Source organism: Tyto alba, unplaced genomic scaffold, assembly GCF_018691265.1.
Source record: "Tyto alba isolate M040663 unplaced genomic scaffold, T.alba_DEE_v4.0 Super-Scaffold_9, whole genome shotgun sequence".
NCBI lineage: Eukaryota > Metazoa > Chordata > Aves > Strigiformes > Tytonidae > Tyto > Tyto alba.
Window position 1 is genome coordinate 25,303,750 of NW_024881330.1, and position 13,398 is coordinate 25,317,147.

Here is a 13,398-nt window from a genome sequence, read left to right on the forward strand (position 1 = left end):
AGAACAGCTGCTGATGGAGGAGGGCGGTCAGAGGTGTCAGATTCAACATGGGGTGAAAAACAGATTCCCTTTATTTGCTATTGACTGAGCTTTCACTGCTGAATACGCACAACCCTCAGGCTGCATCTTCTCTTGCTGGAATGAGAGGAAAATCCACCTGTGGCAGAGCTGGGGCAGATAGGAGAGGTAGGAAGAAGTGGAGAAAGGGAGATCAGGAGAAGAGAGGAGGGAAGAAGCTCAGCACAGGGCAAAGGTAAACAACGTGAGGAAGCGGAGGAGGGTGATTTGCGGCTGCCAGCAGCAGCAGTGCCGTGGTTCAGGCAGGAGGATGAGAAGGAGGTCAGGAAGAAGCAAGGAGGGAACAGGCCAGGTAGGGTAACGCAAGCTTGCTACCATGCCTTGTCCATGGCCGTGAACCTTGGATAGGTGGTTGGATGAAACCATCTGGACAGCTGACACCAGTCTTATACTGGCAGACGCACCTCTGAAAAGCCGAATAAAAGGGGTGAGCTCATGCTCCTGCTTCTGCTCCACTGCTGCCTTCTGCATGACCAGCACAAGGAGGATCTTTATGCTGCCTTGAGGAGGCTTTCCTGCCTGCCCCAGGCTGCCCTGCTTATCTCGCCAGCGCTGCCTGCCCAGTGCTGCATTTTCCCAGGCCCCAGCCTGGCATCGGTCTCCTCTCAGGCTGGACCCCTCTTGGTGGCTGTGCAGGTTTTGAGAGAAGGAGGACGGTCTCTGGCTCTTCTCTCCTGTGCTTTCCCTTCCCTCTCTGATGGGTGGCAGGGCCTGACTCAAGGCTGCCCGTTAGCCGGGGTCTGGCGCATCCCAAGGCGAGATCCCCACGTTCTAGATCCCCACGTTCTACCAAATTCTCCTTCCCGAGGGACCCCTGCTCTGTGCCCAGCTCACAGGCACGTGGCCGTGGGAATACGGAGAGCCTCGGGCATTGCACAAATCTGTCCACACCCGAAACCGCAGCCCCCGAGAGGCACCTGAACACACCAAAGCGCTGGTCAGTTGATGAGAAGAGGTACCCAAAGGGCGGCAGCGAGACACGCGGCATCTGTCCCCGGCCCTCGCGTCCGCTTCCCGCGTGGAGCCCACAGCGAGGAGGGAGCGAAGGGACACCCAAGCACCCGACCGCGGGGTGTCCCGCCCCGCCGCGGACCGCCTCGCGGGGGCGGGCTGGGTGCCCCCACGGGGCGGTCCGCAGCGGGGCGGTACCCACGGGGCGGGGCGGGCTGCTGCGGGCCGAGCCCGCCCGGGTGCAGTCCCCGCTCCGCGCCACGCCGCCGCGCAGTCCCCGCGCCGCTCCGTGGGCCGCCGGAGCCGCACGTCGGGCCGCCCTCCTCTTCCTCCCCACCGCCGCCGCCTCTCGCTATGAATGCACGCCGGGCCCTGCTCTCCGCCGCCTTGCTCGCCAGCCTCCTCTGGGATTTACCTTGCTGCCTCCCGGCTTCCCTCCCCGCCGCCTCGGAGCTCACCGCCTCCTCCAAGGGCGGACGGGGCCGCAGGGTGCCGCGGTCCCCACGGGAGAACCGCCCGCGGCAAGGGGGACCCGCCGCGGGCAGGGCGCTCCCACGGGCGGAACCCCACGAATACATGCTGTCTCTGTTCAGGACTTACTCCATCGCGGAGAAACTGGGCATCAACGCCAGCTTTTTTCAGTCGTCCAAATCCGCCAACACCATCACTAGTTTTGTAGACAGGGGACGAGGTAAGTTCTGCCCCCCCCCCCCGCCCCCCCGCGCTCCTCACCGTCCCTCCGGGGCTGCGGGCGCCCCTTTCCGCGGCGCTCCGCGGTGCGAGGCTGCCGTCCCGCGGGGCCTGGCGCTGGGGAGGCGGGGAGCGCGCTGCATCGGTCACTGGTGTTTCCTCCCCGCGCTCCCCGGTATTGCAGAAAAGTGGACCTTTCGGTAAATTGTGGATCGCGTTGGTTTATTTTAAAGCAAACTGCCCCGCGGCGCTTAAACCCGGAGCGCGGCAAGGCGTAAAATGCTGCGTGCGAGAAACACGCGTGTTCGTCGCCGAATCGTCACAGGGTGGTGGGAAACACGCCTCGGCGTTGCAGGCTCACTTTGGGTGTGAATGCAACCTTGGGGGGAAAAAAAAAAAAAAAAGGAAAAAAAAAAAAAAAAAGGCAAAAAAAAAAAAAAAAAGATATCTCTTCTGGTTTCTTTCCGTCTGCCAGAGAAAGGATTGCTCTTCTTATCGCTGAGGCTGTAAGGCAAATAGAAAGTTCAAACTGACCGAGGGCAAACATTTGCTGCCTCAAGCTGCTCTCGCTGAGTCGCTTTATCGGGGTTACCTGGAAGAGCACCGGCCCCGTTTGGAAGCGCTGGGGCGGGGGCGCAGCCGGCTCCGCTGGCGGGGGGGGGGGGGGGGGGGGGCAGCCCAGGTACCTCCCGGCCCCGGGGCTCAGCGGGGGGCGGCCCGGCCCCGACGACCGCCCCGGGGCCGCGTCCCACGTCCCGCACACGCCTGGTGCTCTCCCATCCCCGGGCCCTCGCTGCCCCGTGGCGGGGAGCGCGGAGTGGGGAGGGAGAGGGGACGGGGCGGGCGGCGGAGGCAGGGGCCAGCCGGGCCCCGGGCCTTGCCCCCCTCCCCCCCCCCCCCGCTCTCCCCGGGCAGCACCGGGGCCGTGGGGTTCCCGGGACCCCTCCGCGACCTGCAGCCCCGGCCGGGGCTCTGCTTTGCTTTTCTCTCGTTGTTTTATCGCTCCTACCCGGGAGCAGCGGGTGGAGGTTCCTCGCTGATCCAGAGGAAAAATTCCCTTTCCTCAAAACGGCCCCCCCCCTTTTTTTTTTTCCTTTTTTTTCTTTTCATTACCCTGTTTTGTGAACTATTAGGGACAGACTAATTAACAGGTTCTTAATGAAGGTTGTGCATTCTTTCTTTCTCCCCCCCCTCCCAGATTTGAAGACCCTCCCCTCCGCCCGCGCCCCCCACCCCACCCCCCCGCGGGACCGTGTCCGTGTACCTGCCGGGAGACGGGGAAGCACGCCCACCTCCCACTTCCCAACCGTTTTAGGGCAAAACGCAGCACCGGGAAAACCTCACGGATCCCTGGAGCTACAAGAGCCGCTCGCTCCCCAAACCGAACCCAAACTAACCCCCCTCCGCCGCCCCCCGCCCCGAGCCGTCAGCCTCTCCACTTCGTCGGCACCCACAGCGCAGCCCCTCCGGCTCGGGGGGAGGGGGTCCGTCCCCCCCCCACGGCGGGAGCTCGGCGGGGCTCTTCCCCTCCCGCTCCGGTGCCCGTCGCGTCCCTCTGGGCTCGGGAAGGTGCGTGGAAGCGCCCACAGTGGGTGCTCCCCGCGGTCGGAAGCGCCCAGCTTTTTCTGAGGGGAGAGGGGACAGGGGGTTTTGTTTTCTGTCTTCGCCTTATGGGGGGGTTGTTTTCTTCGTCTCTACGAAAAGGCGAGGGGGAAAGAGGACTCACTTTCTAGAAATACGGTTTCGAAAGTCCAGCCGTGAGGAGAGAGGCGGCCCGCTTTCCACGCCGGGGAGGAAACGGGATGTTAATTCTGCGAGCCGGGGGGAGATAGAGCCGCTCTCAAGATCATCTTATTCTTGATAACCAGAAGAAAGACAGTTAATTTAACAAATTTAGCTCATCTCGCTGCATGGGAGATTCTACTCCGGGGGAAGCGATTTGCTAACACAAGTCCTGGTTTGATTAAGGAAAAGCCTCACTTTTCCCCATTGATTTTGATTTGATGTGTCACAGGCTGTGACCTTCTGCTGGACCTTCTGAGGGTTGCTTAGCATCAAGCCACTGATTGGAGTATTTCAACTCAGTGATCTAATTGAGTGTTCATGTCATAACATATCAAATATTGTCTAGTCTCCCATAATGAAGCGGACCAGCCAATGGCACATCACCAAAAAACTTCAAGAGAGCTTCCGTTCCTCTGAAGTGGTAGCTATTTTACTGCCCACCTCCCCGTGGGCTCCTAGCCCAGTTAATTGGCGAGCTGGAGTTGTGCTGATGATGAACAGCCTTTGCTCAGGGAAAGCGGGGAGAGGCGAGGGGGTGGAAGTTTCTGTCAATTCATTTGCAGACAATATAGCCGCCCAAATTGACCCAATTAGATGGGCTGCTTTTTACCTAAGCGGCAGCTCCGGGGGAGTCTGCCCGCACGGCATCCTTCACGGCAGGATTTTGGGGGGACTAGCAGCCCGGAGAGGAGCACGAAGCAGCTTCTAGTCCTGCCGAGAAACACCCGTCCCGCGCGGCGTGGGCTGCTGTGCTTGCGTGTCCGTGAGAGCATCCCACGGGAAAGGCAGCTCGGCTGCCCGCTGCTGCCTGCAGCAGCCCACCCGTCCCGCCGCCCTCCGCAGCTGCGTGGGGCAGCGCGTTTCGGTGCGGACACCAACAACCGCTCCTCCTCGCCTCTTCCAGCTTTCCTTCCCGCCTGAAGCTAGTAAGATCGCTTTTAGGCTGGCTCGAGAGGAGGAAAGCCACACTACTGCGTTATATGTGTATATATATATATATATTTATTTGTTTGTTTGTTTCTTCCCCCCCACACACACACCCCGGTAGAAAAAGAGCGCAGAAAGGGGGAAAAGGGTTTGCGATTCCCCCTTCTCCACCCCTTCCCGCCCCCTACTCGCTCCCCCTTGTTACGGTCGCAAGATCAGACAGGACCTAGCTGAATGTAGGAAAATTACTGTTGGCACATGAAGTAACTCATTAAAACGCAGATGGTGCTCTCGCTGGCCTCAGGACCCCCAGCATTGGAGCTCCACAGTAAGGCAGGACAATTAGGAGCTGCAAGGACTCCACCAGGCAGAGGGGGAGAAAAAAAAAAAAAAATGAAATGAGAGGGAGCTGCTGGAGAAGGGAGCTATAAACAAGCAAATCCACAGCTAACAAAAAACGCGGCACGGCTCTTAACAAACCGAAAACAAAAAAGAAATAGCCGGCGTGCGAGGGAGCGCGGTTTTCAAAAGGATCTCCCGTGGGAAGGGAATGCCACGAGTGCCGGCTGCCGTGGGTTCACCTCGCCTTTGCCTTGCGCGGCTGCGGAGCTGCCCGCAGCCGCGGTACTGCGCCCGCGCGCCCGCATACGAAATGTCGAGCTCCGCGCGTAAGAGACGGGGAAATCGAAGTGGGTCGAGATCGTCTCCTTTTTCCCTCTCCGTTCCCTTTGTGCAGTTTCGCGTTCCAGTTGAGAGGCAGCTGATTCAGACGGGCAGGGGTCCGACCATCGTTATTCTGCCCCTGCCATCAGGGTCGGGAGGGGGGTGAGGAGAGGGGGCAGGACGAAAGGGGGATCCCGTGCGCAGAAACTGGAAATGTCCCGGCTGTGCATGTGGCAGAAGTAAATCCCACTTGAAGTTCATCTAGTGCAACATGTTTATGCAAAACAGCGGGTTTCTGGGTGGACCGAAAGCTGCAATATAGTGTAATCTGTGCAGCGCCTTTGCCCAGGCAGTGTTGTCGTTGGCAGAAGGAAAATGAAATATAAGCAGGGAAGTATTTTAATGGGGAAGGAGGGAATTCACAACTGTTAATTATTTGGTGACCTTGTATTCGATTTGTTTGAGCCCCTTATAAAAACACTAATGCAGACCAGACGGCCGGAGCGCTGCAGCGAGCAGCCGCTCCTCATCCCCGCCGTGCGCCCGGGCGAGCAGCGAGCGGCGCGGCGCGGCGCGGCGGAGCCTCCGCGCCCGCGGAGCCGGCAGCGCGGGGGCAGGCGGCGGTCGGGGAGCGGGCTGCGGCTCCGCGCTGCCCGAGGGGTTTGGTGTCGCGTCCCGTCCCGTTGCCCCCCGTCCCGTTCCCCCCTCGCCGCGCCGCGGGAGGGCGCGGAGCGGAGCGCGGAGCGCGGAGCCGGGGCGCAGGCGGCGGCGCGTCCCCGCGGGAGCCGCGGCCGAACCGCTCGTCTCTCCCCGTTGAAAATCGGGGGGTGGGGGTGGGGTTTCGGAGCGGGGTTCTCTTTTTTTGGTTTGTGTTTGTTTGTTTTTTGGTTTTTTGTTTTTTTGTTTTTTTTTTTTGCGAAGGCGCGGGGATTTGCGCACAGCGGAGCGGCGGGGCGGGGAGGGCGGTCTGGGGAAAGCAGAGCCCGCAGGCGCGGAGAGACGCGGCCCCCGCGGCCGCTCCGCGGCACAGGTAGCTCGGCGGAGCGGTGCGCGGGCGCGGAGCCTCTCTGCTAACGGGAAGGACTAATTAGAGTCTATCAAGCCATTCCGGTGGCTCATTTCGGACCCGATCCTGATCTTTTATTTTTAATTTTTAAATCCATAAGCCCTCCTGCGAGGCTTGCTAAGAGGCCGAGTTTAATTTTTTTTTTTAAGTTTGTTTTGGTTTTTGTTTTTTGCTTTTTGTTTTTTTTTTTTTTTTTTTTGTTTTTGTTTTTTTTTGTTTTTTTTTTTTGTTTTTTTTTGTTTTTTTTTTCCTGAGGACGGTAGGACCCCGAGCTCTCCTCTTCGGAGCCGTTTAGTTTCCACTGTGCCGTGCCACAGCCGGGGCTGGCCCCAACCGGGAGCCGAGCGGCCCACGGGGCGAAAGCCCGGCGCAATCCCGGAGTTGGGCACGGCAGCAGGACTCCTCGTCCTCCTCAGTTCCTTCCTCACTTCGTAGTCCTATAGAAAACAAAACAAAAAAAAAAAAACAACAAAACAAAAAAAACCAACACCAACAACAACAACAAAAAACCCACAAAACACCAACCCCCCCAAAAAAACTAAACCCAAAACAACCGGTCGGAGAAATGCTCTTTTCCTTGCGATTTCGGGACAGGCTGGAACTGAGGTGTCTTTCCGCGCCCGAAATCTGGTTTCTGGGCGAAAGAGGACGTTTCAGTCCTTGCTAGTCGTGGCCAGATCCGTATGTTGTGTTGCTGTATCCCGGCGCTTCCACATATATCGCTCAGAAATACCCTGCAAAGCGTCCCCTCGCTCCATTTCTTAGCTCCGAGCACTGGGAATATTCAGTCCGATTTTCTCAACACGAATCATTTTGGAGGAATGCTTTCTCCTCGATCGAAGTACTTCGGGTAGCGAAACCGCCGCAAACGGGGAAAGGGAAGGGGACTTGGTTAAGGTCTGTTACAGCAGGTAGAAACACACACACACACACACACACACACACCCAGTAAACCCCTCTCCGCCTCAGCGCATCTCCTGGGGCGATGCCGACAGACGAGGGACGCGGAGGCCCCGCGGGATGCCCCGTGGGTGTTGCGGCGTCCTTCTGCGCCCCGGGGCCGAGTGTCGCTCGTGGGAAACGGGGTGGCGGCGAGCCGGGGAGCGGGGCGAGGGCAGGCCCCCTTTCCCGGAGCAGGTACGGTAACGCCGTGATCAAAGGTATATCGCGGCCAGGTGCCTTCCCGCTCCGGGAAAATAAATAAATAAATAAATAAATAAATAAATAATAGAAACAGCCCTCCACCAGCTCTCCGGGGTTTTGGCAGAATTGGGAACTCGTCCGAGGAAGGTGTGGTCTTTCCCGGTTACTCGATAGCGAAGCGAACGAAACATTTAAATCTAATCAGCCGATGTAATAAAAAACCACGGCGAGGCAGGCGCTGGGAAATGCGGAATTGAAACCCGGAGAAATACCACACATGGAGAGTCAGCCCCTTGTTTCCACAGCTCGGGTAATGCTCCGAAAGCAATACCTGTCAGCCTTGCGACTTTGCAGACAACGTGTGGGCAGCCCCTCGCAATTATGGGGGATATATGTTTTAATTTCCAGATTATTGTTGAGCGAGCGCCTGCGAAGGGTCTTTAAACTGCAAATGTGCTTTTGGTTTGCGAGTTTAAATATGGCTTGAAAGAGAATTTGGGAATGGGGAAATTCTTCTTGAATGTGGTTTGGGTATAATTTGCAGTGATGTAAAGTTAAGATCTGAGCCCTGATGAATTGGCTGGGAGCCCGGTACCTGATCTGCCATGAAAAGGGAAACTTTGTGTCGCCTTCGTTAACCCCCGGCTCGCCTCAAAGCCCCGGCTGCCGGCGAGAAAGCGAACCCGGGAAGCGGGAGAGAGGCTTCACCCCGGGAGCCGAAGGAAACGTCCCAGCCCAGTCATTCATTTCACCTTGGAGACGCTAAAACCGCCGCAAAGTGGAGAAAAGCGGGGAGGAGGCGGGGGGGAGGGTAAAGGGGGGGGGGGTGAGGGGGGGTGCAGCCCCCCCCGGGCGCGGCCCGGCCGCTTCGGGAAGGGCAGAGGGGAGTGGGGCTGCCCTCGCCCCCCCACCGCTGACACACGCTTAAATCCCACAGAGGGATTTAACTCCCTTCTTCTCGCCCTCCTTCCCGCTCCCAGTATTTTCGCCCGAAAAAAATAACCAACGGAGAGTCGAAATAAAACTAATACTTACTGCGTGACTAACAGTCATCTAAAGTAACGTTACAAAATACAAAACACACCTCTCCGGTGCATTTTCTGCAATGTGGCTTTTTCCCAGCCCGGCTGGATGTGAGATGACTTTGCTGCTCTCTCCAAATATTTCGGTAACGGGAATAACGGCAATGACAGCCTCAACCGGCCTGAGAAAAAGGCAGATCTCGAGCTGGCTGTTAGAAACCCCGGATTTCACCCCAGCCGCTCCTCGGGTTTAAAGGAAAACTGCAGAGGACAAGCCCCGGTCCGCATGTGCTCCTCACACGGGGGGAGAGGGACAGCCGGGGTGTCCCCACGCCGTCGCTGCTGCCGCTCTTTGTGTGCTGGGAAGGCGGCAGCTTCGCTGGAACAAAGGGTCCCCAAACCAGCCCCGTCTCTCCCCGCTTTGTGGAGGCTCCGGAGGTACCGCTTCCCCTCCCCGCCCTCCGCTGCTTTTCCCACCCTCTCGACTGCGCTGGGAGCGAGCCAGTACTGGTTTAGGATTATGTATTCATCTGGAATTATTAGGTTACAAGAGTGAATAAATAGCGTTTATCTGATCGGATTCAGAGCTGCTTATTTGAAACAACCGGCAGCCCTGCCCCTTTCGGGGAGAGGAGCGGGCGCCGGCAGCTGCATGAACCAGTGGGAGTTTTCCAGCGCAGAGTCGGTGCTGACTAAACCCGGCTCGGAGACCCGCTCGCCCGAGGGCACATTTCACTGCCATTCGGCCGTGTCCCCAGCGTGCCACGCCAGCGAGCCAGCCGGAGAGGCCGCGCAAAAGCTTCCAGCCCTCGCCAAAGCTTCCAGCTTCAAAGGATGCTGCTGGGGAGCGCGTTGCAGGCGCAGCCCCTCAGCAAGGCTCGGACACCCGCGGGACCGGAGCTGGCGACCCCTCGCCCCGCCGCATGACCGGGGGCTGCAGACCCTTTATAAAGCGCTTTCAGCAGCGGGAATCCGCCGGGAATTCAGCCTCTCCCCGCTGTCCTCCCGTCTGGCCCGCACGCCTGGATGTCACCCCCAAAGGAGCTGATTCCCCGAGCCTCAGGCGCCCGCCTGCGTGGGGGGTTCCCGGGGGGTGTGTGTGGGGTGAAGGCGCTGTCACCTCTGTTTCCCCCACCCCCCTGGGAAAGGGCTGCCCTCTCTTTTCCCGAAAGCCCGGACGGCCGGGCAGTTCTACCCCACTCCTGCACCACGGCAGGGATGCGGGGGCCCCCAGGGCGGGGCCGCCGGCCAAGGAGTAGGACGGGGAGGAGAGGGGGGTGTCTGCTCCGGAGGAACAGCGGGCTGGAGGCAGCGATCCCCCCACCTCCACCCCATGGCGACGAGGAGTAACAAACAGGGCGAGCATCCCCTTTTCAAACCAAGTCTGGCATCCACCACCCCCCCAAGCAGAGAGATGGCCTAAAAGCGGGGCTGTGCCCAGGCCCGGCTCTGCCCACACCCTAAAGGTGGGGGTAAGGGTAGGGGAAGGTGCTGATTTGGTTTCCTCGACGGTCGCTGGAGCCGTCAGAGGAAGGTGGGAGAAGCTCGGCGTGGCCAGGAGACCCGTCTGCCCAGACAATTGACAGATGCTGGGCGCAAGGAAAGCCAAAGGCGAGGAGGAGGAGGAGAAGGAGGAAGGGGACCCACGCATTCTTGCCCGAGGGATGCATAGCCCCTTCTTTCTGAAGTCCCCAGTCCTGCCCGGGACCCCCCTGTAGAAGGGTCAATTGCTCCTGAGCTCTCCTGAGCTGCAAGACCCACCTCCCGCAACCCACGCGCACCTCAGTCCCCGGTGAAGGGAGAAAAAACACTCCCAGACCCACAAGTGACCCGTGGGCCAAATCCTGCCCAGTCCAGCGCCCATAAGCAGCTCCCGCTGGGTTTCACTTTTCCCGTCAGCAGCTCGACAGAGCAGCTGTTGCCGTCACCTGGGGCTGTGACGACATTTTTCGGGCTGCGTGTGTGGTTTTTGCAGACACCCTCCCCGGGCCCCTCCGAGAGGGATGCGCGGCCGGCCGGAGGGATGCGCTCCTCGCTGGGGAAGGAGCAGCCCCGCCGCGGCGGGAGGCGGGGGCGGGGATGCTCCGGGCCTGGGTCCGAACTCCTCGCCGATGTCTGAAGGGTGGGTCTGACCTGTTTTCGCCCCGCGCCCCGCGGGGGCGGCTCCGGCCCGTGAATTCCCCCCTCCCCGAGCGCGGCAGGGCCACGGAGGCAGGGCAGGCGTGCGGTTCCCGGCGGGCACCCAGCTCCGCAGCCGCGGGGATGCCGCGTGGGTGCGCGGCGTGGGCGGCGGGGCTTCCCACGGCGGCTCCCCGCGGGGCAGGAGGGATGCGCTCGGCCGGCAGGCAGGCTCCGCCGTGGGCTCCCGTGGCCTGGGTGCGGGGCAGGTCCCTTTCCCAGCAATTCCCGCCGTCCCTGCTGCCCTCCACGCTCCATCTCCCTGTTGGCGTCTGGGGCAACACGCAGCAGTGCAGGGCGATTCGCTAATCCGCACTGATTAACTGCATGTTAATCCGCATTGATTTTTACATTGCCGGGGCGCGTCTGAAGGTCTTGCTTTGCATAAATCATCCCCTTGTTCCTCCTGCCCCCCAGCAGTTTCCCCCAGACCTGTCAGGTAGAGCCGAGGTTGTGAAATACACTGATTAGGAATCACAATGACCTTTGATATCAATAAATAACAGGGGGCTGTATATTTCTTTAGTCTCCGTTTCTACCTCTGGAGCGGGCTGATCTTGGAAAACCCGCGAAGGGGCTGCTGAACAGAGGCTCCAGTGACACTTTTACTATTGAAATCTACACAAGCTTTACTAGCTTCTGGGGAAACCCAGGGGCTTTGGGAATTTTTGTATTTGCTGGGTTGTAAACATTTTATTGGAAAGCAGCTCAGGGGAATCTGGTTTGCTTTCTGAGCTGCACTTTGTACACCAATGTGTCAAAAAAGAAGTCCAGGTTTTTCTCTTGAAGGAGAATCTGGATGCGTATGTGTATATATGGGTGCGTAACGCACAGGAGCACACAAACACTGCCAGTCCTACGTTGCTGGCAGGGCTGACAGGCAGAGGATGTGCATGGAGTGAGGGCTGCCTCTGGTGCAGGAGAGCAGTCTCCTGTCTGGTGTGGGTCCTTCCATACCTCCTTTTCCTCTTCTTCTCCCTCTTTTCCCCCGGGTCCTTCCATACCTCCTCTCCTCTTCCTCTTCTTCCTCTTTCCCCCCCTCCTTTCCCTCTTTTCTTTTTTACTCTCCTCTCCCTCTCCCTCTCCCTCTCCCTCTCCCTCTCCCCTCCTCTCCTCTCCTCTCCCTCTCCCCTCCCCTCTCCCTCTCCTCTCCTCTCCTCTCCTCTCCTCTCCTCTCCTCTCCTCTCCTCTCCTCTCCTCTCCTCTCCTCTCCTCTCCTCTCCTCTCCTCTCCTCTCCTCTCCTCTCCTCTCCTCTCCTCTCCTCTCCTCTCCTCTCCTCTCCTCTCCTCTCCTCTCCTCTCCCTCTCCCTCTCCCTCTCCCTCTCCCTCTGTCCCTCTCCCTCTCCATTTCTCTTCCTCCTTCTTCTTCTCATTCTCTCCGCCCTCTCCCGGTCCCGGCTACCAGCGGAGCCCCCGGTCGCGGTCCAGGGGTGAGGGGGGCAGGAGCGGCCCGGGCAGGGCCGGCCGCAGCCCCTGCCCGCCCCTCCCCTCCTCAGAGACCTCTCGGCAGATCCCCCCCCCCCCCCCCCCCGCTCCGTGAGCGCGACTGACTGTAATTATTTTTTATCTCGCAGACGATCTCTCGCCCGCTCCCTTGAGGCGGCAGCAGTATGTGTTTGATGTATCGACCCTCTCCGAGACGGAGGAGCTGGTGGGGGCCGAGCTGCGGCTCTTCCGCCGGGCCCCCCGCAGCCGCCCGCCGCCCGCCGCCCCCCTGCACATGCAGCTCTTCCCCTGCCTCTCGCCGCGGCCGCTCGACTCCCGCGCCCTGGACCCTCGGGCGGCCCCGGCCGCCGGCTGGGAGGTCTTCGACGTGCGGCAGGGCCTGCGGGAGCCGCGGCCGGGGAGGCGGCTGTGCCTGGAGCTGCGGGCCTCGGCGGGCCGCGGGCCGCCGCGCTGGCTGGACCTGCGGGGCCTGGGCTTCGGGCGCCGGCCGCGGCCGCCGCAGGAGCGGGCGCTGCTGGTGGTCTTCACCCGCGCCCGGCGGCGGAGCCTCCTCGGGGAGCTGCGCGCCGAGCTGGGCGCTCCGCCGCCGCCCCCGCCGCCCGGGGCCCGCCGCCCGCCGCCCCGGCGCCAGCGCCGCACCGCCTTCGCCAGCCGGCACGGCAAGCGGCACGGCAAGAAGGCCCGGCTGCGCTGCAGCAAGAAGCCGCTGCACGTCAACTTCAAGGAGCTGGGCTGGGACGACTGGATTATCGCCCCGCTGGAGTACGAGGCCCACCACTGCGAGGGGGTCTGCGACTTCCCGCTGCGCTCCCACCTGGAGCCCACGAACCACGCCATCATCCAGACCCTCATGAACTCCATGGACCCCGGCTCCACGCCGCCCAGCTGCTGCGTCCCCACCAAACTGACTCCCATCAGCATCCTCTACATCGACGCGGGCAACAACGTGGTGTACAAGCAGTACGAGGACATGGTGGTGGAGTCCTGCGGCTGCAGGTAGCGGCGGCGGCCGGGGCTGCGTCTGGCGGAGATGGCAGCGGCGGCGGCGGCGGCGGCCCGCGCCCGCGGGGGGCGCGGAGCGGCGCGCGGAGCGGCGCGCGGAGCGGCGCGCGGAGCGGCGGGGGGGGGGGGGGGGCGGCGGCCCCGGCGCCTCATTCCCGCGGCGGCCGGCGGAGGGGGGGGCGGGGAGGGACCGGGGCGGGGGGGGGGGGGGCGGCTCGGGCAGCGCCGGCCCGCGGCTCCCGCCCGGGGGAGGGCGAGCGGGCGGGGCCCCCGCCGGGTCTCTTCCCCGCGTCCCTTCCCTCCCCCGGGGTTTATCTGGCGATCTACCCTCCTCCCTCCAAAGGTGAAGGCAATTTACCAAGTACAAAAAGAGTCGGGGGAGGGAGAGGGAGCGGGCTGAGCCCTCTCTCTGAAGTTGCTCTGGAGAGGGCTGTGTCATTTCGGCC

The 13,398-nt window shown here is 61.2% G+C and overlaps 1 protein-coding gene across 1 annotated transcript; it reads left to right on the plus strand.

Moving 5' to 3' along the window:
- The first annotated feature begins 1,305 nt into the window (after positions 1-1,305).
- Positions 1,306-13,032, plus strand: GDF6 (growth differentiation factor 6). Its single transcript, XM_042786326.1, has 2 exons — positions 1,306-1,720; positions 12,079-13,032. The coding sequence occupies exons 1-2, from the start codon at positions 1,384-1,386 to the stop codon at positions 12,948-12,950; spliced, it is 1,209 nt and encodes a 402-aa protein (XP_042642260.1). The 5' UTR covers positions 1,306-1,383; the 3' UTR covers positions 12,951-13,032.
- The last annotated feature ends 366 nt before the right edge of the window (positions 13,033-13,398 follow it).

Bases quoted from the DNA above. Each gene is read 5' to 3' on its own strand.
- GDF6 (XM_042786326.1), top strand. From the start codon at position 1,384: ATGAATGCACGCCGGGCCCTGCTCTCCGCCGCCTTGCTCGCCAGCCTC. The intron at 1,721-12,078 runs GTAAGTTCTGCC...TTTATCTCGCAG, and splicing joins TTTTGTAGACAGGGGACGAG to ACGATCTCTCGCCCGCTCCC.